This window comes from Branchiostoma floridae, chromosome 3, assembly GCF_000003815.2.
Source record: "Branchiostoma floridae strain S238N-H82 chromosome 3, Bfl_VNyyK, whole genome shotgun sequence".
In the NCBI taxonomy this organism is placed as follows: Eukaryota; Metazoa; Chordata; class Leptocardii; order Amphioxiformes; family Branchiostomatidae; genus Branchiostoma; species Branchiostoma floridae.
Window position 1 is genome coordinate 28,092,945 of NC_049981.1, and position 25,499 is coordinate 28,118,443.

At 44.2% G+C, this 25,499-nt stretch overlaps 2 protein-coding genes across 5 annotated transcripts; one reads left to right on the forward strand and one right to left on the reverse strand.

Annotated features, from left to right (window-relative positions):
- Nucleotides 1–1,579: 1,579 nt before the first annotated feature.
- Nucleotides 1,580–25,285, reverse strand: LOC118412260 (neuropeptide FF receptor 2-like). The gene is made up of 4 exons (XM_035814992.1): nucleotides 25,225–25,285; nucleotides 4,441–5,174; nucleotides 3,902–4,001; nucleotides 1,580–2,378 (listed from the first exon to the last, which is right to left on the reverse strand). The coding sequence occupies exons 2-4, from the start codon at nucleotides 4,820–4,822 to the stop codon at nucleotides 1,718–1,720; spliced, it is 1,143 nt and encodes a 380-aa protein (XP_035670885.1). The 5' UTR covers nucleotides 4,823–5,174; nucleotides 25,225–25,285; the 3' UTR covers nucleotides 1,580–1,717.
- On the forward strand, nucleotides 10,776–12,500 carry LOC118412261. Of its 4 annotated transcripts, none has more exons than XM_035814993.1 (3): nucleotides 10,776–11,407; nucleotides 11,757–11,936; nucleotides 12,126–12,500. In XM_035814993.1, exons 1-3 carry the CDS (start codon nucleotides 11,383–11,385, stop codon nucleotides 12,341–12,343), a joined length of 423 nt encoding a protein of 140 aa, XP_035670886.1. In that variant the 5' UTR covers nucleotides 10,776–11,382; the 3' UTR covers nucleotides 12,344–12,500. The 4 variants fall into 4 exon arrangements, 3 of the variants coding, with proteins under 3 accessions (XP_035670886.1, XP_035670888.1, XP_035670887.1); XM_035814995.1 differs by having other exon boundaries at nucleotides 11,757–11,918; XM_035814994.1 differs by having other exon boundaries at nucleotides 10,776–11,389.
- Nucleotides 25,286–25,499: the final 214 nt, after the last annotated feature.

The following is a 25,499-nucleotide window of genomic DNA, read 5'->3' on the forward strand; positions in this document are numbered from 1 at the left end:
GGGGGGGGGGGGTATAAAAAAACACTTAGTTTTGTACTTTGAATTTTGAACTTCGTTATTCATTCTGTGACTTAGCCGATCACCCTCATTCTGCCTCTGTCAAAACGTAGACATGCAAAATAGAAACATTTTGAAATCTGACGGACATCAAGCTAGTCCCTCATTGGATGAATTGCGAAATGTCATCCTCTCATTAGCTTAAGTGCTAATTGCTATTCTCTCATTGGCTGAACTGCTAATCCAGACGGACAGTCAAGATCGGTCATCACTACGATTGAAATATAGAACAATAGCCAAAAATAAGAAGACAAAGAAAGAAAGAAAGTAAAATATATACATTCCTTTATTCTCCTTAGACAATTAACACAAAATAAGCGTTCTCTTTTTACTCCACATATCTATATAGATTTTGACATATTCTAGTTTATATCTTTGATATATATATAAATAAGCGTTCTCTTTTTACTCCACATATCTCTATAGATTTTGACATATTCTAGCTTATATCTTTGATAGATATATTTCATAATGGTTGTGATGCATTTTACAAATTCCAGTTTATAGTGTACATATCTACATATACATTGTGTGTAATTCTGCGACGAATGTGTATGGCTTTTGTCTATGAACTATAGATTACAACACGTTACTTATAGTTATGACATCAAACAACACCAAAAAAGTTGTAGCATTTTACAATTAATAACTACTAACAATTTGAGCGTCACAACCAGAATCATCAAATGGAAAAAAATTCAAAAGTCACACCACGCTTTTAGCATTTATCACGCTAAAAACGCAAATTAAATCTACAGAGTAGAACTGTTGAATATTCTTATTTTTTTATGGAAAACATTGAAGAATATTGAAAGGACAATTATGCGCTTATGGCACGAGATTCAATGTGACATATGATATATTATGATGTAATGCGATACTACATAATGTGATGTCTCTATTTCATTTTCACATTATGCCTTATTCATTAATTTGTTGGTGATTGTCGGGCATATTTTTGTGGTTTAACCGCGCTTACAGAGCTATGTTCTCACGTAACAGAAATGTACACAATAACCCAAGAACAACATTTTTCAAATTACAGTCAAATAACAATAACTCTTTTCCAGTACAGGAGCCACGAAAAACACACAATACGTCACTGGTACAGGAACTAAAACCACTTAATCAGTTAAATGCCCTCTACTGAGGAGATACTGGCACAGAACGGCAAGTAAAGTATAACATTCAAGAAAGAGCTACCTATGTTTATTTTCCCTGAAGTACGTTTCACGTTATATCACAGTATTGCACAAAAGTTCGCAAACAAAACAAACAATGATTGTGCAATCTAAATTAGTTAGCAACTCCAGGTCGTTTTCGCTAGACGGCGGTCGACGAGCGACCCATGAGTGATAAAATTTGTATTTTTGTGACCCTTGATTTCATAATTGGAAGATGATACACAATGTAAAAGTATGGTTTGAAAAACAACAAAACACACACACAAGCAAAACATTTTTCATGGAATTCTTCGAGTGATCTGTGAAATCGTTGGCAAAAAAAGAAGCCAGCGACGGACTGCGAACTTTGTGTAGCAATTTTGTCAAAAGGGTGGCCGATCACTTCGCTACGGCAGCACACATCGGTGTAATGCCCAAAACCCTGCCCATGCTGTCCCTATAGCAATGTCTAAATGATCAGTTCTTGCTTTGTAGATTTACCGGAGTTCTTTCAGCTCGATATGGACGTGTTCGTTGATCCTTGGCGTGTGTGTGGGCCTGGGTGTGCGGGAGGCGGCGAGCAGCAGCGGCGTGTGGCCGGGGTTGGTGGCGTTACGGTAGGACTCCCGCAGGTTGTTGTTCAGAGCGCCGTACACCACGGGGTTGACGCAGGTGTTGGCCAGCGCCATCCACATCGCCACGGGGTAGACGTAGTGGTGCATGCTCTCACGCTGGCTCCACGACAGGAAGCCGAAGTCTTCCAACAGCGCGCAGACGTGGAGCGGCAGCCAGGACAGCCCGAAGATGACGGTAGTGGCTGCCAGGATCTTCACCGCCCGCAGTCTGTTGGGCGACGGGTTCCTGCTCTTGACTGGCGGGCGGATCCAGATGTTCATGACGATGACGTAGTTGAGCAGGGCGTTGGCGATGAGGGGTAAGGCGTAGCAGGTGATGAGCTTGAAGCAGGTGTAGACGCGGCGTAGCGTGTCGGCCGGCCAGTACTGGGCACAGATGTGCTGACCGCCGTACACTTCGCTGCGGTGCACCATGGCTATAGGCATGTTGATGAACACAGCCACGACCCAGATGGACATGATGGCACGGGTGGCCGTCCTGATGGAGATCTTCTCCTCCGTCGGGTAGACAACCAGGTAGTATCTGCAAAGCAAAAAGAATACACAGGTCAGTTTCGTGACGTAGCCTTAGTCAGTGTCCACGTGTCAGTCGCGCCCCCATGCGGTTACGGTTGGAAGTACATTTAATTTACCTTCGGGTATTCTTTGTGGGGGCATTGAGTGCAATAGTACCTCGCACAAAGAGAAAGGAAATATGTAAAACCATTTTCTACGGTAATATGGGTCCCACAAATTCTTGCTGAGCCGCTTTGAGCGCGATTTCGTAAGCCTATGCTTTACCTACTACATGTATAGGACTGTTCAGCCACAGTCGGCGCTTTCGGACTGATATCAATTAGAATTTTACCATGGTCAATATAGACCGAAGGAGGCCATGCACACGCCTTTTAAAAAAGGTCCCATATGCACGAGAGTTAGTTCTTCACCCAGCCTTAACATCAATCACCTTCCGATACACTCACGGTGCTCTACAGTTGTACATCCTTTCCCTAGTAGATAAAGCAATTCAGCGTAAGTGTTGATGTATTAAGTGGCTATGTCGGAGGACTATTAATCTCTGACAACTCACACAAAATGTGCGATATATCGGTATATCTCAAACCTAGTGATGAAAAAGATTGATCCATTGATGGAAAATGATTTGTGCTAAAATTGAATACAGCTTGCTATTGAGGAGTTTATAATTGCTGGGTACAGCTGCGGGAGTCTGCGTACAGGTCGTTATGGAAACGCCATCATTAACAGGGCGAGTGCTGTTGTGTTCCTGAGATAGATCTCAAGAGGCTAGGCTCTGCAGTAATGAGTTGTAATACCAGCACCCCAGGCTATCGTGTTTCTGTCACATCGAAATGATGCCACATAATTGGCTCTGATAAACCCAGTTCCGATCTATCTTGGAGATATCAGCAAAAGATTGATTTTTCCTTTGGTAATCGCCAAGACGCTGTTTTCAAGAAAGTGTTGAGTGCACCCCACTGTGCGTGCTAACTCCATCAGACGGTGGCATATAGATACTTCAGAGACTCCTTGATTATACATATTGCCTCTTGCTGTTTCCATTGCACACATAATTAGAATCGTTATCATCAAAGTTGCGACCATCTCACTGACTGCCTAGGACACGTGCGTATACGTGGCCTACCACACGGTATCGTAAGAAGTATCTCATTGAAGCTTCGGCACGTTGATGGCATCTCAACGAATTCTATCGTGATTAAAAACGGGTCTTTTTACCCTTTGTATGCTTTGTTGTTTTCATATTGTCATACAATTTGTATGATGTGACATTCCACGCTTCTACATTGGTTTTGTGCGTAACACAAATCCAGCGACGCCGCCGACGCACCGCACAGATGCCCCCCTTAAGGATCACAAACCACTGTCCTACCAGAGCTTGGTAAACCACAACTCCGAGCTAACGTAACGTCAGCTAGCGTGCTTGATATGTAATCCACCAACGTACCTTTATGATATTAATAGTTTCATTTCGTATAAACACCGTCTGTTTCACATTAGGAACACAGTCGTACTTGCACAGGTACTCACCGCTCGAAGGCAATGGCGGTGACCGTGAAGATGGAGGTACAGACGAGGATTCCTCTCAGGAAGGGAACCAGCTTACACAGGGCGTCTCCGAACATGTCCTCTGTAGATGAATGGAGGAATACAGATTTAATTAGCACTCCGAAATGACGTGTCGTATAAGGTCATGTTCACTGATATAGAAATATTCTGTCTATAGTCTCAAAACATTGTGCCGGAAAAACATCGTCTGCAGTAAACAAAGCTCTGAAGCAACCTTGTCCAAACATCCAACATATTCAACGGAGACTATCCTGAATTTTATTGCATTTTGTATTGTATACTGGTCAAGGGTGAAAAAGTGTCTATTCATTGTCTATTCATTGCCAGCCAGGCTCATCTTCCGAAGTTCCATCTTGCGTGTTCAAATTTTCGCTGTTCTTGGACAGTACTGGTTCAATCGTATGTAACAATGTCGCACCCTCATGTAATACGGCTTAGGATAATGGTTTGAAAATAAAGTATAAATTGTAGTACGTACTGTACAAGTAGATTTTACTTACCAACATATATGTAGGTGACGAGTGTAAAAGGGAGGTTGACGAGTCCCAGCACAAGGTCTCCAGTCGCCAGGTTCATGATGAAGAAGTTGGTGACGACACCTCTAGCTTTGGGCGTCCTGAGGATCATGTAGAGCACGCTGGTGTTCCCGCACACGCAAAGGACAAAGATGGCGGCGTACATCAGGATGTAGATGACCATGACGACTGTGGACTGCTTGTAGGACGAGTGGACGGCGGCGAAGTCTCCATAGTCAGACTGTACATATCCAGCCTCTTCTTCGCTGAAGTTCATCAGGCTGCCCACGCCAGCAGGCAGCACCAGCGACGCCAACAGATCCGCCATGTCGGTAGAGTTCTCTACAGTTGCCTCCACAGCACCCATGACTTTTGACAAAGGCTAGCAAATTTAGGCAGGCAACGAAAAAACGATTGACTTGTCAGAAGTGCTGAAATCAAATGAATTTTGGGGGCTTTGTATAAAAAAAGAAACAATTTTAATACTTTCCGTTAATGAGCATCGCAGGAGCACGTGTTTGGTACGGGTGTTTTTGACGTCAAGGAATGCTTTTAGCAAAATAGAAATTCAGCCACTTCCCGAAGCTACTCTCCGGATACAACGAAATGCTTGGCAGCGTGTTTGAAGTGACATGTTAGATTTGTCCACAGGAGGTGGTTTTGGAAACAGGATGCTGGCTCTTTACCTCTTGTAGATCTTTCTCGAAGGCCCAAGAGTTCTGCAATGAAACACACAATGTGCATGTAAAAATATGCTCTTTCCTATGATATGCAACGATATCAGCTAGGGTAGTCTATTCGAGGATCATTTTATCAAGTTTTAGCGATTTGTTATTAATGTTGAAATAGCTGTGCTTAGAATACGACGAGAGGTCACTTGAGCGATGTGACGCAAGTGCATGCGTACTATAACCTGCATAATAGCGTCACTAACTCTTGTCCGGTCAAAGGCATTCGGAAAATCGTGGGTGGAATATGATTGGAAAGTTGTCGAGTGCCATTTTACTTTGTTCAATGCCAATGAGTGGATCGATGGGGCCGATGCACAGTGATGGGTCTCGATAGTGCTTTCCGACGTTGCATAGAATGTTCCTTCAAGGCTGCACTTTGCCATTTCCCCTTTTTTGACATTCAATGGCACACCAGAAATAGCTTGAAGAGGAAATGTTTTCCGTGAATGACAGAGTCCCGTGGAAGAACATACAAGTGGCGCCACCTGATGAATGAACCGAGGGGTGACTGTATTGTAGATTGAGTTTGACGACATTGGTGCTGTAAAAAGTATGTTGAATCAACGTTTATGTGTAGTGGCTCAAATACTGTTTATCTATTTATTGATATACTTAAATATCAAGAACTGATATCTGGAGTATTGCTGGCTTCTGGTGGTGATGTGATGTATAGCGACAGACAAGACGTATACATAAAGGACAAGCTATGACCAAAACTAGATGTGTTCGACATTTGCTGAGGAGATGCATAAAGTAACTATGAGATAAAGCGGCAATGTCGACTAAATGTAAATCAAGAAATTGTCTGAATTATCTGTAATCGTTATCATTTTCACTGTGATGTCCCTGTAGCTCAAATGGCAGCCACAGTTAAGCTTCTGGATGCAATTAGTTGGTGACTGGGAGACCCTAGGGTAACTATATGCACATGCATGATGCGTATTTTTAAAGAAATTCTCACGCAAAGGTTAGAACGGTGTCAGCTTGATATACCCTGAAGATCACAATCCATTCCATATCATCGGATTATTCCGCGGGCTTAGAATGCTCATCTGTATGAACCGAAAGCCTGACGTGCCAACTTGCTTCGGTTTTAGTGAATAATGTTGTACGTATGCAATAAGCCAGCTTTAATGTATTCTCGAAGCAAGTGAAATTGACAAAGAGAACCCGTTTGGCCTAAGTGCTCGCCTGTGAAAAATAACTTGTTGGTGTTTGAAGTACTGCTGCCAAAAATTTAAGTATATTGACGAGAGGCACGCGTGCGTCAACCAACTCATTACCAGGTGCATAAGATGATTCTATGCAAGTAACTTTCGTGTATTAAATGTACGTCACTAATAGGAACTCAGTACAAGTGTCTTCAGCCTAATTGTTTTATTTGTGCTCCTTTGGAATGAAGAAGCACAACAACAAACATAATTCGGAATGAAATATGAAATGTGAATTTCCTGTAAATTGAACGAACGCTTTTGAATACAGATAGTCGTATAACTGCCTGCGGATGCCATTAGCCAGTGCGGTGAAGGGGAATGCAATTGCAGACCTGATGGCGGTAAAGTTCAAATGTGCAGCAGCAGGGCCAAGGCAAATGCATTCTACCTGATATGATTAGATGTGCACTTTCAGTAGGCTTAAAAAATGATTACATGAGGGAACTAGTGTTAAGCTGACGCAAAGTAAAGTTGAATTGCATATACTACTTTAAGCTGAACAGCAACACAACTTGAGTAAGGGGCATATGGTAGACATTGTCGACCATCTTCGGGCGTACTTCGCGATCGCTTGAAGGTCGGCCGATTTTAAGATCGACAGAGGGTCGCGCGCATTTTTCGCCTGAAAACCGTCCCTGACACATTGGGTGAGGCTTGAGCGATCGCCTACGAATACATTTATAATGATTAGCCTCTCATGACATGGCGCCACCATGTTAATAGGCGTGTCGATTTTTAAGGCTGTCACTACACTGCATCATCAGGACCGAATTGCCTTCTGACATGCCAATAAAAAAATCCAAATGACCATATTACAGCGAGCTGTGAGCACATAGATCCCGACAAAGACAGTGATATATCCCCGTCAGAGATGAACCTACTTCCATGATGTATAGTTTGAATCCACCCATGGGATGAGGGGCCGTTAACGGCCAAGAAGGAGCTACATTCTTGTGCAATAACCAAGCCACCAACCTGTCGACAGGACTCAGATATCTACGGTTCTGGAGGCCAAGGAGTAGTGGAGAGGGAATTTAAGTGCAGGAAAGGTGGTGGGTGAGCTAGAGCGAACTAAATGAACATATTTGGGCAAATCGAGGGCGGCATAGGCACTGACGTCCACAGCGTCAAGTCGACAAATTCAATTATTGGCACAAAAACGTGGCACAAGCCTGGCCTATTAATAGTTGATATTAATAATAATAGCCTTTATTGCACATTCATGCCCTATCGGGCTAAGTACAGGTATATAGATACAAAGGGTAGTAGTGCAGTACACATGGTTTCTAAAACATGGATTGTAATCTTTGATTAAGGCTCCCTGTCCACCAAGACGGCGATGGCGCTGCGCTGTCACAGCTGCGACCAAAAACGGGTGTGTGTAACCTTTGCTTTCATACAGAATATAGCATACAACATACATTTGTGACTGAAACGACAGCAAAGCTTATAAAGCGTAAAAGATTAATCTTTTCTATACAATATAAGCGCTCTGTCAAATTGACGTCGCAGAGAGAGCACCGGGAGAGCGGGAAAACAAGCAGCCTCCTGGAAACTACCTGCTGGTGTGTTTTATACGTAAATAAACAAACATACAATGTAGTTATTGCAAAGGCGTGTGTTCACTTATGGGAAAAGTACTACGTAAACCTTCTCCTCCAACACCCAGCCGAACGCGTACAGTGTGACAATGATTGCCCAGGTGGACTTGCCACTTGCAAATCTCATCAAACCCAGGGATTACCCTTAGTGCCCTCCGAGTGAGTCAGGCTTAGGGCGGAATCCTGTAACGAGCCCCTTGTCGCTATCTTCACGGCTCATTAATAGTCTGGTCCATCGGGGCGATTCTGGTGCATAGCCGGGGAGCAGCCAGATCACTCCTTACATGAAGTCTATAAATTCATAATACACTAGAAAGGCCGACATTTGCTTAAGAGCAAATACAGCATATTTCAGCCATACCCCTTCCCACGCAACATTGGACTGTTCCAAATCACCCCTGGGCAAAAATGGAACATCCTCTTAACAGTACATTATCCCCCAAAGTGGACTGGTATTGTGAATTGATTCCAGGTAAAAACAGAGCTTGCTTCTATTTTTCAGAAAATGACAATAATCACACCTTCCATTCAGAAAATTTTCATCATGACTGAAAATTGTTGAATGACTTCATGTAATGTCATTAACAATTTTCAGTACGATAACTAGGTGTAAGTTTAAAAAAGTATAAGCTCCTTGTGATGTGGGTACATTTATTATTGCAGTGAACTTTTTTTTATTCAAGTAGGGCATGCGATTTAATAATTATCAAGCAGGTGCAGGTACTGTAGGAGCGTTTGTTTTCTTCAAGCTGTAAAACTGTTAAACTGTTTTACTTTGTATGCAATCAGCCATCGAGCCTATTCTTATTTTAGTTTAACAACTTCCTGCCAGACCCGGAAGATACGATTGAACCTTGTTCGAGGATTTATTTTCGTCTGTCTGGTCAGTCTGTTCATACCCTGGCGCTGAGAGTGTTTTATTGGGCTGAAACTCTGGCAGTTTAAAGTTACTTACAATTTAAATGTTCAAAGTTTATGTCAAACAACAACAGCACTAGGAAATGTGGCCACTATAGACAGGTGGTCACTATAGAGAAAATGCTGATCTATTGACTAGGAGCCATACGTTACACATGATTTCAGTACACTGATCATTAATCATATAAACATTGCACAGGTAAGCCAATTGTTTAGATGTACAATTAAGTTCAAATAATTCTGAAGAGAAAATAATCATTCTCGCCACTGTCTAACTTATAATTACGTATCAAAACTAAACGCAGATTTTCTAACTAACGCACCTTTCGCCGACTTCATCAAAGGACCGCCGGCTATCAATCAAACACGGCTGTTGATTAGACTTAGAGTTTCAAACAGTCATGTGCTGTGTGCCAATTTACAGCGAACTTCATGCTACGTGATGTTTTACATTGCTTGGACCTTCTTTCCTACAGCGGTGCTTCTACAAAATATTTAGACTGTAACACTGAGTCCCACATGTTTTATAGAATAGAATTTGACGCAGAACAGTATTTTTTGCTGGGTATTTGTCTTGAAACATGTCCGTGGGAATATCAGCGAGGCGGTGACGTAGGGATATCAAACCATCAACAAAAGTCGCATGGCGGCTAACGGCGCAGCGAAGATACTAGCGCTATAAATAAGCGCTGCAACTAAGGATGGCAACCCGTACAATATTTTTGTATACTGTTGAGCTAAATAAAGTTTGTTGTTTATGAGGTTTTAGTTGTCTTTGAAGCTTTGACCCGAAATATTTTAAAGTCAAACTGCTGAAGAGAAGTAAGTGACTGCTACGATTATCGTAGATATGGCCCTAAAAAAAAACTGATAAAAGAAGCCTTCTCAATAGTCTAAAATGCAAGAGCTTCCGGGGGGGGGGGGGGGCTTCGCCCACCTGGGTCCCCCCCACAGTGGCCCTGCCCCTGGACCCCGCCAGGGACATTCGGCGGCCCCCGGACCCCTGTCCGACGCTTTGCAAAAATCCTGGCGAGAAGTCTGTACGGCCTGAGTCTTCAAGTTAACGTATTGTGTGGTCCCGCTTATGAATATTAATTAGCCTTCGCTTTCCTCTTCGCTGATTGGCTGAACCATTAATTGAATTAACTCTTCCTGCCGGCTAGACGCAGGTGCAGATGTCGGCTCTGTGGGGTGAACGTCCGAAAGGTCATGGCATGGAGAACGAAAGAAAACCAATTTCCCCCCAAAAAAGTGCTGTAATTAAGCCTTTTACAGTACTTTATGCCAAAAATTTCACTTGGATCATTTTACCAACTATCTTATGCCTATCTATACCAAATGTTACTCATACCAGGGTACAGGGGTGCAAAATATACCGTTATAAGACCGTCAACAACAGTCGCACGGAGCTAACAGCGCAGCGAAAATACCATCGCTAGCGTTTCAACTTCGGATAACAAGTTATAAGTACTGTTGAACTCAGTAACGTTAAAGTTTGTTTTTAGTTGCCTTTGACGGTTTGACCTGAAATAGTGTTACGCTAAACTCCTGAAGAGAAGTTAAGTGACTGCTGCGATTATCATACATATGCCCCTAAGAACTGATACAATATAAAGCCTTCTGAATAGTCTAAAATGCGAGAGCCTTAGGCGGGCTTCGCTCCCCCTGGCGGGAACACTGCTATCTTCACTGTGCGCTCATTGGTTGATCCTGAATCACATGATTCTCACAACCATATAAGTACAAGGGATGATCACCCTACTGCCTCTTGTTGGATTCATCCGCAACGCCGAGGTCGCCTGGCGATGGGCGACCAGGTCTCCGCCGCTTGCGGTTTCACGACCACGTTTCTCGCCGCCGGGCGGGTTTTGTGTCCGAGGAGCACGCAGTGTTGCAGCCTAGACTCCGGATTACCAGTGGGAGGAAGACAACTTCGGAGGTTCGGCTGTGCAGCAAGTAACGGCGGGGCGAGGGATCCAGAAGCTCCGGCGGACCTTGGGCAGACCCTCTCCACGCATCGAAAGGACGGAAGAGCCCTAGTGTTCTACCTAGTGGGGTCAAATTTCAGGACGGTGGATATACGGCAGGTTTGGGTGGAAAATGCGGTAACATACGTTGTGGTATTTGTCGAATTCTGCTTTTCTGGGAACAATGGTTTGTGTGCCGTTTTGTTCACGTGTTGTTTTGCATATCTTTGGTGTCGAGCTTTCGCCTGGTTTGCACGTGCTTGATTTGCATTTGTTTGCTTTTAGTTGACTGGGTATTTTGTCGATAAGCACACAGGGAGGCAGCATAGACTCCAGTTTGACGGAGGAAGACAATTTCTGAGGTTCAGCTGTGCAGCAAGTAACGGCGGGGCGATGGAGCCAGAAGCTCCGGCAGACCTTGGGCAGACCATCTCCACGTAGCGAAAGGACGGACGAGTCCCACATAGTGGGGGGAAAACTTCAGGATGGCTGAGATATGGCAGGTTTGGGTGGAAAATGCGGTAACGTACGTTGTTGTATGTGTCGAATTCTGTTTTTCTGGGACACTCGTTTGGGGTGTCGTTGTTCACGTGTTGTTTTGCATATCTTTGGTGTCGGGTTTTCTCCCGGTTTTTACTGTTTGATTTGCATTTGTTTGCCTTAGTTGACTGGGTGGGAATTTCATTATCTTTTGTTTGGAACGGAACGTAGGAGGTTTTGTTCTTAGGAAGGGAGGGAAACTCGTGACAGGATCCCCTTTTGTGACCACGTGAGGTGTGTGCCAGCGTGGCGGGTGAATGCTCGAGTTGGGTTTAGCTGCTTTACTGTAGGTTCAGAATTTGTGGTCTGAACGTGTTGTTTTCTTAGCAGCTCAGCCCGGATTCCAGCTCTCCCAGGCCGAGGAAGGCGACTACCACAGCGCGACTGAGATGCAGCAAGCTCTGACAGACTTTTGGCGGCCTCTTCACATATTGAAAGGGCGGAAGAGTCCTACCTGGCGGGTCGAAACGTCGGATGTTAAAGATACGGCAGGTTTGGGGCGAAAATGCGGTAACAAACGTTTGTGTTTTTTGTCCAATTATGTTTTCCTGGGAACAATGGTTTGGGGTGGTTGATGTGTACACGTGTTGTTTTGCATATCTTTGGTGTCGGGCTTTCGCTCGGTTCGCTCGTGCTTGATTTGTATTTGCTTTGTCTTTAGTTGATACTTGTGTTCTAAACGTGTTGTTTTCTTAGCAGATCAGCCCGGTTTCCAGCTCTCCTGTGCCGAGGAAGGTGACTACCACATCGCGACCGAGGTGCAGCAAGCTGCGACAGAGCGTTGGAGCCAGCAAGCCGAGCATTCTCAACACATACGGCAGTTCTTCGCGGCATCGACACTAGACGACAGCCGTCATGGAGCGCACGGCTTTGGTTTTTTCAGGGAGGCGTGCACGTTTTTGGTGACATCGATTTGAGGCGGGATTCCCCTCAGATATTTTGTCTTTATGTCTGTTGTTGCTGTTTTGAAGTGTTTGGTTTCCCTCTAATTAGGGATATTTTCTTTTACCGTTGTTGTTTGTAAAGTTTTGCTTGTGTTGACACAGTGACGGCGACACAGACCTGGACTATTAAGGAATGCAGTCGTCTAAGGAACCACAGCCTGGCAGCAGCGTTGGCAGTTTCTATCGCTGAGGGGAGTCTCCTTAAATCACGAGGAAAGAAGGTGTGTTTTGGTCCGTTTTGTACTATATTTTGGAGAAAACAGCGCATGTACGGATCGTTCTCGGTCGCTCCTGCTTGGTGTTTGATGGTTCTTTTATACCGTGAGAACACCGAGTAGCGAGGTCCGGAGAGGTTTCGTGTTGGCGTGTTTTCTTTTCAGCTGGTGAAACGGCGCGCATGTGCGGGCCTCTGATCGTTTGTGCTTGGTGTTTGGTGCACTGTTAGTGTGCGATCACTGAGTAACGTTGATCAGAGAGTTTTTCCGCGCATGGCGGGTGTTTTCATGGGGGTGAAACGGCGCGCATGTGCGGGCCTCCGATCGTTGGTGCTTGGTGTTTGATGCACTGTTAGGGTGCGATCACTGAGTAGCGTTGATCGGAGAGTCTTTCCGCACATGGCGGGTGTTTTCACAGAAATGAAACGGCGCGCATGTGCGGGCTTCTGATTGTGCTCGGTGTTTGCTGCACTGTTCGTGTGCGATCACTGAGTAGCGTTGATCAGAGAGTCTTTCCGCACATGGCGGGTGTTTTCATAGCCATAGGAATGGAACGGCGCGCATGTGCGGGCCTCTGATGGTTGGTGCTCGGTGTTTGCTGCACTGTTTGTGTGCAATCACTGAGTAGCGTTGATCAGAGAGTCTTTCCGCACATGGCGGGTGTTTTCATAGCCATAGGAATGGAACGGCGCGCATGTGCGGGCTTCTGATCGTTGGTGCACGGTGTTTGTTGTCACTGTTAGTGTGCGATCACTGAGTAGCGTTGATCAGAGAGTCTTTCCGCACATGGCGGGTGTTTTCACAGGAATGAAACGACGTGCATGTGCGGGCTTCTGATTGTACTCGGTGTTGGCTGCACAGTTAGTGTGCGATCACTGAGTAGCGTTGATCGGAGAGTCTTTCCGCACATGGCGGGTGTTTTCACAGAAATGAAACGGTGCGCATGTGCGGGCTTCTGATTGTGCTCGGTGTTTGTTGCACTGTTAGTGTGCGATCACTGAGTAGCGTTGATCAGAGAGTCTTTCCGCACATGGCGGGTGTTTTCATAGCCATAGGAATGGAACGGCGCGCAGGTGCGGGCCTCTGATGGTTGGTGCTCGGTGTTTGCTGCACTGTTAGTGTGCAATCACTGAGTAGTGTTGATCGGAGAGTCTTTCCGCACATGGCGGGTGTTTTCACAGAAATGAAACGACGTGCATGTGCGGGCTTCTGATCGTAGGTGCCCGGTGTTTGTTGCACTGTTAGTGTGCGATCACTGAGTAGCGTTGATCAGAGAGTTTTTCCGCACATGGTGGGTGTTTTCACAGGAATGAAACGACGTGCATGTGCGGGCTTCTGATTGTACTCGGTGTTGGCTGCACAGTTAGGGTGCGATCATTGAGTAGCGTTGATCGGAGAGTCTTTTCGCACATGGCGGGGGTTTTCACAGAAATGAAACGGTGCGCATGTGCGGGCTTCTGATTGTGCTCGGTGTTTGTTGCACTGTTACTGTGTGCGATCACTGAGTAGCGTTGATCGGAGAGTCTTTCCGCATATGGCGGCTGTTTTCACAGGAATGAAGCGACGCGCAGGTGCGAGCCTCTAATTGTTGGTGCTCGGTGTTTGCTGCACTGTTAGGGTGCGATCACTGAGTAGCGTTGATCAGAGAGTCTTTCCGCACATGGCGGGTGTTTTCACAGGAATGAAATGGCGTGTATGTGCGGGCTTCCGATTGTGCTTGGTGTTTGCTGCACTGTTAGTGTGCGATCACTGAGTAGCGTTGATCAGAGAGTCTTTCCGCACATTGTGGGTGTTTTCACAGGAATGAAATGGCGTGTAGGTGCGGGCTTCTGATTGTGCTTGGTGTTTGCTGCACTGTTAGTGTGCGATCACTGAGTAGCGTTGATCAGAGAGTCTTTCCGCACATTGTGGGTGTTTTCACAGGAATGAAATGGCGTGTAGGTGCGGGCTTCTGATTGTGCTTGGTGTTTGCTGCACTGTTAGTGTGCGATCACTGAGTAGCGTGGATCAGAGAGTCTTTCCGCACATTGTGGGTGTTTTCACAGGAATGAAATGGCGTGTATGTGCGGGCTTCCGATTGTGCTTGGTGTTTGTTGCACTGTTAGTGTGCGATCAATGAGTAAAGTTGGTCAGAGTCTTTCAGCGCATGCCGGGTGTTTTCATAGGGGTGAAATGGCGCGCATGGGCGGGCCTCTGGTCATTTGTGCTCGGGGTTTGTTGCACTGTTAGGGTGCGATTACTGAGTAGCGTTGATCAGAGAGTTTTCCCGCGAATGGCAGGTGTGTTCATAGGGAAAAAAGGGCATGCAGGTGGCAGGTGAGGGCCTCTGATCGTTTGTGCTTGGTGTTTCTTGCACTGTTAGTGTGCGATCACTGAGTAGCGGTGCCGTTGGTCAGAGAGTATTTCCGCACTTGGCGGGTGTTTTGACAAGAAGAAAAGGGAACGCATGTTTGGGCCGCTGATCGGCTGTGCTCGGTGTTTGCTGCATGGTTAGTGTGAGTTCACTGAGTGGCGTTGTTCAGAGAGTCTTTCCGCACGTGGCGGGTGTTTCCAGAGTCCGGAAAGAAAATGGCACGCATGTGCGGGCCACGGATTGTTTGTGCTTGGTGTTTGCTGCTCTGTTAGTATGCGATCATTGAGTAGCGTTGATCAGAGAGTTTTTCCGCGCATGACGGGTGTTTCATAGGAAGAAGATGTCATGCGAGTTTCTAGATCTGGTCGTTTGTGCTTGGTATTGGCTGCACGGTTGATAGTGTGCAATTGCTGAGTAGCGTTGGTCAGAGAGTCTGATCGCACACGGCGGGTGTTTTCACAGGGAGAAAATGGTACGCGTGTGCGGGCTGCTGATGGTGCTGGGCGTTGGCTGCATTGTTAGTGGGTACTTAGTGGGACTCATAGGAGTAGCGTGAGTCAGAGAGTCTGCGTCCTTTGCACATAGCGGGCGTTTTCACAGAAAGGAAATGGCGCGCATGTGTGGGTTTCTGGTCGTTCGTGCGTCGTGTTTGCTGCACTCAGTGTTAGTGTGCGATCACTGCGTGACTAGTGGCGGTCAGGGAGCCTCTAATCGCGTATGATGGGAGTTTCATGCTCGGAAACGGCACTCGTGTATTGGGGTCCAGTGGTTTGGGCTGGGATGTTTGTGGTCACTCTAAAGTGGTTAAAGACGGGGTACCGGTGAATAAAGAATCTTTGTACATGGTGCGTTTGCATCCTGGCGAAGGAATCAGCGCGCATGTGCGGGCCTCTAGTTATTCGTGCCTGGTGGTTGCTGGCACTGTGAGGGTGCAAAACTGAGTTTGGTGGCAGAGTGTCGCCCTGCAGAGGACGGTTGTTCATGGCGAGAAAATGGCAGGTTTTGCTCGTTTCGGAAGAATGAATGTGAGAGTATATGTCAGATGAGATATCTTGACGGACAAGGGGGAAATTCTTTGATTACTTCGACGGTTTTGAGGCCAGTGAAATGAGGGAATATGAATGAATGAAAGACCTTTATTGTACATTCATGCCTCGACGGGCTAGGTACAGGTCACTGATAACAGGCATGACTGATAACAGAATAACAAACATATGAAAAAAACAACAGGATACAATTTAACTAGTTGAAGGTACTAAGCTAACAGGATGGTCGACATCTTCTCGCTTCTTTGTACAGGTGTAGATATAAGAACATATAATGTTTGATATACAGGGTTTGTCTAGGCGCATCAAAAATAGAAATTTATCCGTTGCATTAAGATGTTCAAAATATGGGAACTCTTTTCTGATATATTCATAAAGCACAATCCGTTCATTATGGTACAATTTACAGTGTAAAATAAAATGCTGTTCATCTTCTACATGTTGTAGATCACAAAATTGGCAGACTCTATGCTGCAGAGGGGTGCGGTTGTGCCTTCCAGTTTCGATATGTAACTTGTGGCAACTAATCCGGAGTTTAGTGATAGCTACTCTGTGCTGTATGTTTTTCACCATCAGATATTCTTCTTCTTTATAAATAGTCTTGAATAATCTATAGGTTCGTAATTTGTTACCGAAAGAAAGAAAGAAAGAGTGGACGCCTTTCGAGTTTTATTAGAATGGGTGAAAGGGGTAAGATAAGAGAGGGTGTTTGAAGTTACGTGAGAAGGTGAGGTAGAGAGAAAATGGAGAATAAGGGAGGGGGTAAGAGATGTGAAATGTTGAAGTAGAGAGAACTTCAATGATAAGGAAGGGGGTAAAGTATAGGAGTTAGAGAATGTGTAGATTTATGAAGTAACAAGTTAGCATGGGGATAAGGTGAAGGTAAGCGACTTCGGCGCTATCCCCATAACTTAATCACATATGAAGGATGATCCAATGAGTGCGCAGTGTGGATAGGAAACTATCTTCACTGTGCGCTCATTGGTTGATCCTGAATCACATGATTCTCACAACCATATAAGTACAAGGGATGATCACCCTACTGCCTCTTGTTGGATTCATCCGCAACGCCGAGGAGCGCGTGGTGAGGTCGACCCAGGAAGTAACAGCTGGAGGGAGATTTGATGGGAAACAGGGTTTTCCCGAGGAGGGGATTTGTCAGAAACCGACCCACCCACCCACCCTCCTTTATATTCGTGTACAGCTGGCAAGGGTTCCGTCTTCGCCGCGCGACTTCGGCGCTATCCCCATAACTTAATCACATATGAAGGATGATCCAATGAGTGCGCAGTGTGGATAGGAAACTATATGCGGGATCATGAGGCCCCGCTTATGAATATTAATTAGCCTTTGGCCTCCTCTTCGCTGATTGGCTAGGTCTTTGATTCAATTAACTCTCCGGCTAACGCGCACAGGTGTGGCTCTGTGCGGGGTCACGGAAGGTCACGTCAGGAGGCCAAAAGAAAACAAATTTCCCCTCAGAAAAGTGCCAAAATTAATCATTTTAAAGTTGTTTATGTCAAAAATTTTACTTGAATCTTGTTACCAAGTATCTAATGCCTATCTATACCAAATTTCAGGTCATTTAATTGTAATACCAGGGTACAGGAGCCAAAAGTGTCCTTTTTTGGTCAAAAATTGGCCAAAAATCGCAAAAATAAGCATTTTGTTACACTGTACACCAAAAGTGTTATTGAATTTATATGAAGGGATTATCAAGGCACATCTGTGTCAAATTTCAGCTCATTCGGTTGCAATACCAAGGTACAGGAGCCAAAAGTGTCCTTTTTTGGTCAAAAATTGGTCAAAAAATCGCAAAAAAAAAGCATTTTGTTGTACTGTACACCAAAAGTGTTATTGAATTTATATGGGGGCATTATCAAGGCACATTTCTGTCAAATTTCAGCTCATTTGGTTGTAATACCAGGGAACAGGGGCCAAAAGTGTCCTTTTTTGGTCAAAAATTGGTCAAAAAATCGCAAAAATAAACATTTTGTTGTACTGTACACCAAAAGTGTTATTGAATTTATATGAAGGGATTATCAAGGCACATCTGTGTCAAATTTCAGCTCATTCGGTTGCAATACCAAGGTACAGGAGCCAAAAGTGTCCTTTTTTGGTCAAAAATTGGTCAAAAAATCGCAAAAAAAAGCATTTTGTTGTACTGTACACCAAAAGTGTTATTGAATTTATATGGGGGCATTATCAAGGCACATTTCTGTCAAATTTCAGCTCATTTGGTTGTAATACCAGGGAACAGGGGCCAAAAGTGTCCTTTTTTGGTCAAAAATTGGTCAAAAAATCGCAAAAATAAACATTTTGTTGTACTGTACACCAAAAGTGTTATCGAATTTATATGGGGGCATTATCAAGGCACATCTCTGTCAAATTTCAGCTCATTTGGTTGTAATACCAGGGTACAGGGGCCAAAATATACAGTTTTGGTCTAAAATTGACCAAAAAATCTCAATAAAATCATTTTAGAGGCAGATATGAAAAAACTGAGAAAAATGCATCAAGGTATTGGCCCATTCTACCCCTGTGCCAAATTTCAGATCATTCGGTCCAGGAACGGCGGAGATGAATCACTTTGAAGATTTGACAGGAGAAAGAAGAAGAAGAAGAAAGAAAGAAAGAAGAAACATTACGAATACAATATATTTCACCATACTATGTATGGCTGAAATATAATAATTCCATCGGGTGCTACAAAGGTATATATCTTCTTATATATGCAGTAGTATAATATGTGTAATATTTCTTGTCACATCATGATTATTCTAGTGTCAACCCTAACTTCACTAGAATGATGTTCTTATACCGATTTAGCGGAACTGTCAAAATAAGACGTATTTCCATTTGGCCTGTTATAAATCCCCAAAGATTAAAGCTCCAAATCTACGAAAGGATTCCAACAGGAGGACAGTCAAGTTACTCCGCGCGTGTGCGTGGGTGTGTACAGGGAAATGCTCACAGTAGCTGCAAGGCTCGGTCCTGCTTCTATATTCTTTATCGCCAAGCTGATTATCACCTTCAAAAGCTGCGAGGGTGGAAAGCTCCAGGCAGACACTTAAGACACATGAGATACAGTTGCTGCCAATCATGGAGGAGCGACATCGGTGCACACGCCGCTTGCCTCCCGGGAATATCTTCCGCTCTATCGGTGTCTACTCCCACACGAGGTTTTCGTAACAATAATGAAACTAGCGGGACCTGCCTACAGATCAGCCGGAGGTCAGGAAGTCTTAGAACCAGAAGTTAAAGCTAAAGTAATTCGCAGTCTTCTGCAGCGGCGTCTATTTTTTTGGGCACACCAAGAATTCCCTTTCCTAGCATAGAAAACCCATTTTGAAAATCGCTTCCCCAGAATAAAAAACGCCTCCACTCCAGAGGTCTGCGAAGAAGACTACTACAGTACAAGTTTTCTGATTGAATAGGGCAACTTGACGAACACAGCCTGTGCGGATCGTGGCTGACCAAAAGCTTGAGCCACGTGAGGTCAGAGTTCGAGGCCATTAAGTAGCCACTCCAATACTTCCTTTGATCATAAGCAAAGTAAGTGTGACAGCTCTGCCTATTTGTGATAAGAAGATTGAAAAGTCACCAGCTGATGGGACAGACTACCTCCCGGCAAGCTCTATTTCCTTTGAATATTTAACTATGATCATGAGATGCTGCTAGGTCTCTAGCGATCTCTAACGAGCACATGCTGTTAACACACGTACACATACCATGCACATGACAGATTAATTAGGGTTACTCAGTATTGGACAGTTATACTGCTTGATTCACAGGCATGCTTAATTAAAACCCTTTGCTGCAAAAGCGCACACATATAATACTGTACTTTTTGTCGTGTTAATAAAGCTTATCTTGTCTAGTATGTGATATGGCACAGTTTAAGAAATTTGCCCCTTCCTTGGCAATACGGGGCGTGACAAAGATGACAGTTCCTGTACAAGCAGATGTACCAGTGGCAGGCGGGTAGATATGGGCCCAAACAATCTCCATTTGGTGGAGATTGTTTCGGACCATGACGACACGCCAGCTACTAGGAGATAAATGTACTTCCAATGTCAACCTCATCGACGACGCGCTAAGCAGAAGCTGCTTTCCTACTTTTTGCCTTAGCCCTGATTCAATTCAACAATGCTGAGATTTGATTGATCATGATACTTAGTATTAGGCTAAGCTTATGCAAAAAAAGACATGGGTTAAAGAGTCTATTGAAGTTATGGTTTAGCTACCTCGTGTTTGCAAACGTGTTGGTAGAATGGCGTGATAAGACAGTCAAGACGAACCAATGAATGAATCTGGATAAGTCATTTTTCTATGTTGAAAATTACCGTTCAACTTTGATCCGTAATGGCCTCTACCGACAAAAATGAATATCCAAGTCATTAATGAATAAATAAATGATTTATTCGCCTTAAACCTTGGCAACCATGCGGATGACATACGTTTTATTTATACAAATGTTAAAATCTACTTAATTTTACACAAAATAAACTGCAATCAAAGTAAGTAACTTAGTTACCAAAATACTGCGATTGATTTAAACAGTCATTTATGTTACAGTTGAAACGTGTTATTCTCGTTGTTCAACAGTTCTTATTTAAAAAAAAAGAAACAATTAATTGAGTCTAATGGGTGCATTCGTGTGCTCTTTGAAGCTGATTGGGCTATTTAGTTAGTTAGACCCTTTGGGGCAGGGTTATCGACATGTGGTTATTTCAACCGTAATGATATATCCCCACAGGTATCACTGTGGGGCAGGGAGACGGGGACGGAAATTTGAGTTTAAGCACACGCTTGCTGAGACATATCCGCCGCACCCCCTTTAGACATTTACGCAAGTCATTATTTCTAGTACATGAAAAAGGGTGAAAATACCATCGGTCGTGTAGTCAAAATTACTCCAATAACGTCGGTTTATGGTGGGAGTGTTGTTTATAAGCCCACGCTGGTGTGCAGGCTTTGACGTGATTAACCAACACCTGAAGCCTAAATATTACACAGAGAAGGACTTGTGTCCGCTTCATTGATCACCATATAGTGATTGTCTATCTATTCTATGCCTGCTCACACTATCATCGACCCTCGGTCTTATTTAATGGTGAAGTGAAGTGAAGATCGCCGAAGTGAGTTTGACTAATCTATTTTTCGCCCGAAAATCGGCACATTAAGTGGAGCTCAGTAAAGCCCATCTTACACACAGCTGACCATGGCCTCCTGACCACATCAGCCCTCCCCCAACCATGACTGGGAGTTGGTTGTGAGCAAGGTAAACTGTGGTTGGCTGTCTGCTGGTCGGCTGTGCGGCCCTAATGTTCTAGAGTGTTTGAAATTGTATTGGGGGTGGTCGGGAGGTCTGAAAAGGTTCGGGGACTGGTCGACGTGTGGTTGGGAGTAAGCCATCAGTGACCGCGGGGTGGTTTGAAGTCAAATTTGTCACCACGCCACTACATATGAATCACTCAGAGTCATAAATGAAACTTTCCTAAGTCATTTGCAACCGAGGCGACTACACTACTAGAGCGTGAGCCAAACACGGCACGCAACCTGAAACACAGAAATACCGTAGATGCTGTGGTAATTAAAGCTTCACTGCAACTGTGATACCAATTGGATCTCCCGGAGAAGTTTACATTACATTATGGATCATTTTGAGAGATCGAACAGAGATGAGAGAGAACATTTAAGAGACTTAGAAATCGGTCGGGAATCAGTTAGGGGGAGTCGGCTAGAGGTCGGGATGGTTGGGAGTGGTAGGTTACAAGCATACCGTTAACGTCGGAAGTAGGTTGTGTATTGGATGTGAGATGATTAATAAAACATTGCCGCTAAAGATATGGTCTAAAAATGTCAGAATGCTAACAGCTACCACCAATCTTGCTTAAATGAAAGTGTTGATTGCATGTATAAGAGGAGCTTTTATGGCTGACTGGTTGATTTCCTCCGGATTTAGCAGTTTCTCGTGTTATTCCCTGTGCATAAGGGTGTTAAATCAGGGTCCCTTCTGCCTCGTAGAAACACGCCAGGAAAGAAGTTTGAAAGAAAACTGGTCTCTGTTAAGATTTGATTTTGGGGGCGTCTTCTCTCGTCCATATAGAGGCATTTTTGTGGATTAACATCTTCCCAATCGGCTGTACAGATAGCTTATGAATACTAGTACCATGAGCAAGACCCGTACTGGAGGTTTTATGTAACATTTCCTCATCTGCTTGCTGATTGCGATGAAGATGACAACGACACTTTCTTTAATGTTGGGTAGGTAAAGTTTTCTACAACGCACCAACACAGATGACAGATGTTTTCGGATGATTTTTTAAACCTTTTCACATACATGTGTTGTTTCTTTCTGTTCTGAATACACAGAATAAGGCATTCATTATTCCACCATGTTCTATCAATTCGATCCAAGGCCTTTTAATGGCAGTATGATTTAATCTTTAGAATCTAAGCATCTTACATGTTAGTAGGCTGAAGTTATCTTTCCCCGTACGCTCTCATGATTTATGGAGTTTCCAAAGCTTGTCTTTTATAAATCGACTTTACGTGGTTTTTGCGGCTTGGCAACTGATCCTAAAATATCTAGGATCAGTGATGTATGGCTGTAGATACTCTACAAATGCAATGGTTGATGATGAGCTTTTGTTGGTGGCCTTTCTCAGGAGACTATTTTTGTCGCGGCTTTTAGTGTTTACTGTGATTGAAGAGTCGGTCGCTAGCTAGATTGACCGATCTTCATCTCTAGATCTACGACATACATAACTACATATTTCGGCCGAAACGTCAGCTACAACCCATCCTACTGGGCCACCGAGTGATTCGAAAAAGCACTCAACAAATTCAATTGACAAAACAGATCTTGTTACCCTTTGTATGTTTTATTGTCTTTTCAGTCATACTTTTACATTCTGCATTGAATTCCAGTCATGAATTCAAGGGTTACATAAATCTGTTTCAGATCGCAGCGAAATGGCATCCACATCTGACGGGGACGGACATGAGGTATGGGGAACTGTTTGTTACCACCGGCTCTATGTACGGCTGTTTGTTACCACAGGCTCTATGTACGGCTGTTTGTTACCACCGGCTCTATGTACGGTTGGTTGTTACCACAGGCTCTATGTACGGCTGTTTGTTACCACTGGCTCTATGTACGGCTGTTTGTTACCACCGGCTCTATGTACGACTGTTTGTTACCACCGGCTCTATGTACGTCTGTTTGTTACCACCGGCTCTATGTACGGCTGTTTGTTACCACCGGCTCTATGTACGACTGTTTGTTACCACCGGCTCTATGTACGGCTGTTTGTTACCACCGGCTCTATGTACGGCTATTGTTACCACAGGCTCTATGTACGGCTGTTTGTTACCACAGGCTCTATGTACGGCTGTTTGTTACCACCGGCTCTATGTACGTGTGCCTCCTGTACAATTTGATTTGCAGTTTTCATTAACTCGTGAAGACGCCATCATCACCATCGAGTAGGCTCTAGAGATGTTTTTACAACTTTCCATTCCAGACCGGCATGTTTTCAATCGACGCCATACAAATCTTCCGACTGCATTTTAAGGCGTTATGTGTCCTATCTCCTGTAGTCACGGGGGATAATTTCAATATTGCCCGTAATCAACTCTGTAAATCCAAGCAATATACAGACAGAACGTAGGTTGGGCTTACCGGACCCATCTTATTGAAAACTTGAGTTACTCAACCAAGCAGCACGAAGTTGGATACGTTTCTCGACACACTAAAAGGATTCTTTTAGATGATAGCAAGGTTGCCTTACTGATATTACAGGCTATATGGGGATAACGTACGTGACCTTGTCTATTCCAATGATACATGCGGACCATCGTCATACGGTCGTTCACCTACGCTCGTAAGTATGAGCAAGGAGAAATCAGCTATCTACATACCAGAAACCCCGATGATCCGTCAACCCCTTCGTGAGCTACTGTTTTCTAAAGTCTGGAACAAAATCGACTCCTGCAGTTCCGAAAGCCGCTACGGAGGCCGAATCTACACTACTTGCACCCTGCCCGCGACCATATCATGTTTAAAACAAATGATCTCAAAACCAAACGTTATGCTGGAGTACCGTAGAAAGCCGCTAAGGCTTCTATCAATCTTGTCCATTTTCCCACCCCCTACCTAGTCCCCACCAGGGTGACTACGGGGAATAGTTGAATAATTTGCCAGGGGAGTTTTGCTACCAAAGGATCTAAATTGCCATCCAGGAGAGGGGGTGTCAAGTCAGTGTGAACTGACTCTCCTGGCCAATTATTTGCCGATTTGTTTTGGACATATTATATTAACCTTAGCCCCTTAGGATTAGAAATGCCGGTTGAAGGCAAACTTGACAAACATGAAGGTACTTTGGAGCTCATAGAATATTATGCTGATAAACTCTTGCATATTCGCTAACCTACGACCTGACATGGGTGGTTCCATGTTTACAATATACATTGTTGAATATAAAACATGCCTGAAGAATAACATGGAGAAATGCCATTATCCACAAATAATCCTATAATATGGGAATGCTCTCCACGAATACACCTATGGACATGAACAGCATGACAGGAATCCTATTTCAAAACCTTCTCTCTTTTTTTAATGACTTTCCATGACTCGCATACGGGTATGAGTTCTCCTGACGCATACGAATGATATAGATATACGAAACCGTGCAAAAGCACCGGTAGAACACCTCGGTTTTTATTATCCTTTAAATGAAAAAAAAAAATATGGCTCGGTTTTAACCGAACCAAGACAACTTTGTCAACACGTTATTATGATACATCCACTGACAGATCACGAGCACACATACATAGGCGTTGTAGTTCTACCGAATATGACCATTTCTGAAGCAGTTTTACAAGCCTCGGCGATTATCAAACGTACTAACAGCTGTCTACAACATCTGCCAGTCGAGGATACGTAACTTTGTGTCAGGTCTGGAAGATTAACCTTATGTAATGCAATATGCGTTAAGTGCACACCAGCTTGACGCCTTCAGACTAGTGTCTGAAATGTGATCATCTTCAGCTACACGGCCGGTAGGCCCAGACTTCAAGCCACACAGCATGGAATAATGCAGCTATTTGATTTGATAACATGTATTCAAGAAAAAATTACAGCATTGATATTTTTTTATATATGTTCGGAACAGCAGAGGGAAAACAGATAAACATGATATAATGAAAGGTAGAGAGGTTCGTACGTACCACCCCACAAGCCGTTATGACAATGTTCTCCCTCAGCAATGCCAGCAGCGTTCGGTGCAAAGCTTCATATGTCAGAAGATATCTGACATCGACATGTCAATGAGGAGCGATAGTCCCAAACCCCGCCCCCTCTCGACTTGCCGAGCTGCTATTGGCCGAGAAGGCACGCCGTGAACGGAGAAAGGCATACATGTACATGTATCTTCTCTGGCTCTTCCGTTGACGTTATAGTCACATGGGATATCTCTCTTGTCAATCTGTTGCTATGGTAGTTT

What these genes read in the sequence shown, in the direction of transcription:
- LOC118412261 (XM_035814993.1), top strand. Translation starts at nt 11,383, where the DNA reads ATGGCAGGTTTGGGTGGAAAATGCG. An exon ending in AGGTTTGGGTGGAAAATGCG is followed by an intron (nt 11,408 to 11,756) that starts GTAACGTACGTT and finishes TTTTCTTAGCAG; the next exon opens with CTCAGCCCGGATTCCAGCTC. An exon ending in AGGTTTGGGGCGAAAATGCG is followed by an intron (nt 11,937 to 12,125) that starts GTAACAAACGTT and finishes TTTTCTTAGCAG; the next exon opens with ATCAGCCCGGTTTCCAGCTC.
- LOC118412260 (XM_035814992.1), bottom strand. Translation starts at nt 4,822, where the DNA reads ATGGGTGCTGTGGAGGCAACTGTAGAGAACTCTACCGACATGGCGGAT. An exon ending in CGTCACCTACATATATGTTG is followed by an intron (nt 4,002 to 4,440) that starts GTAAGTAAAATC and finishes ATTCATCTACAG; the next exon opens with AGGACATGTTCGGAGACGCC. An exon ending in ACCGCCATTGCCTTCGAGCG is followed by an intron (nt 2,379 to 3,901) that starts GTGAGTACCTGT and finishes TTTGCTTTGCAG; the next exon opens with ATACTACCTGGTTGTCTACC.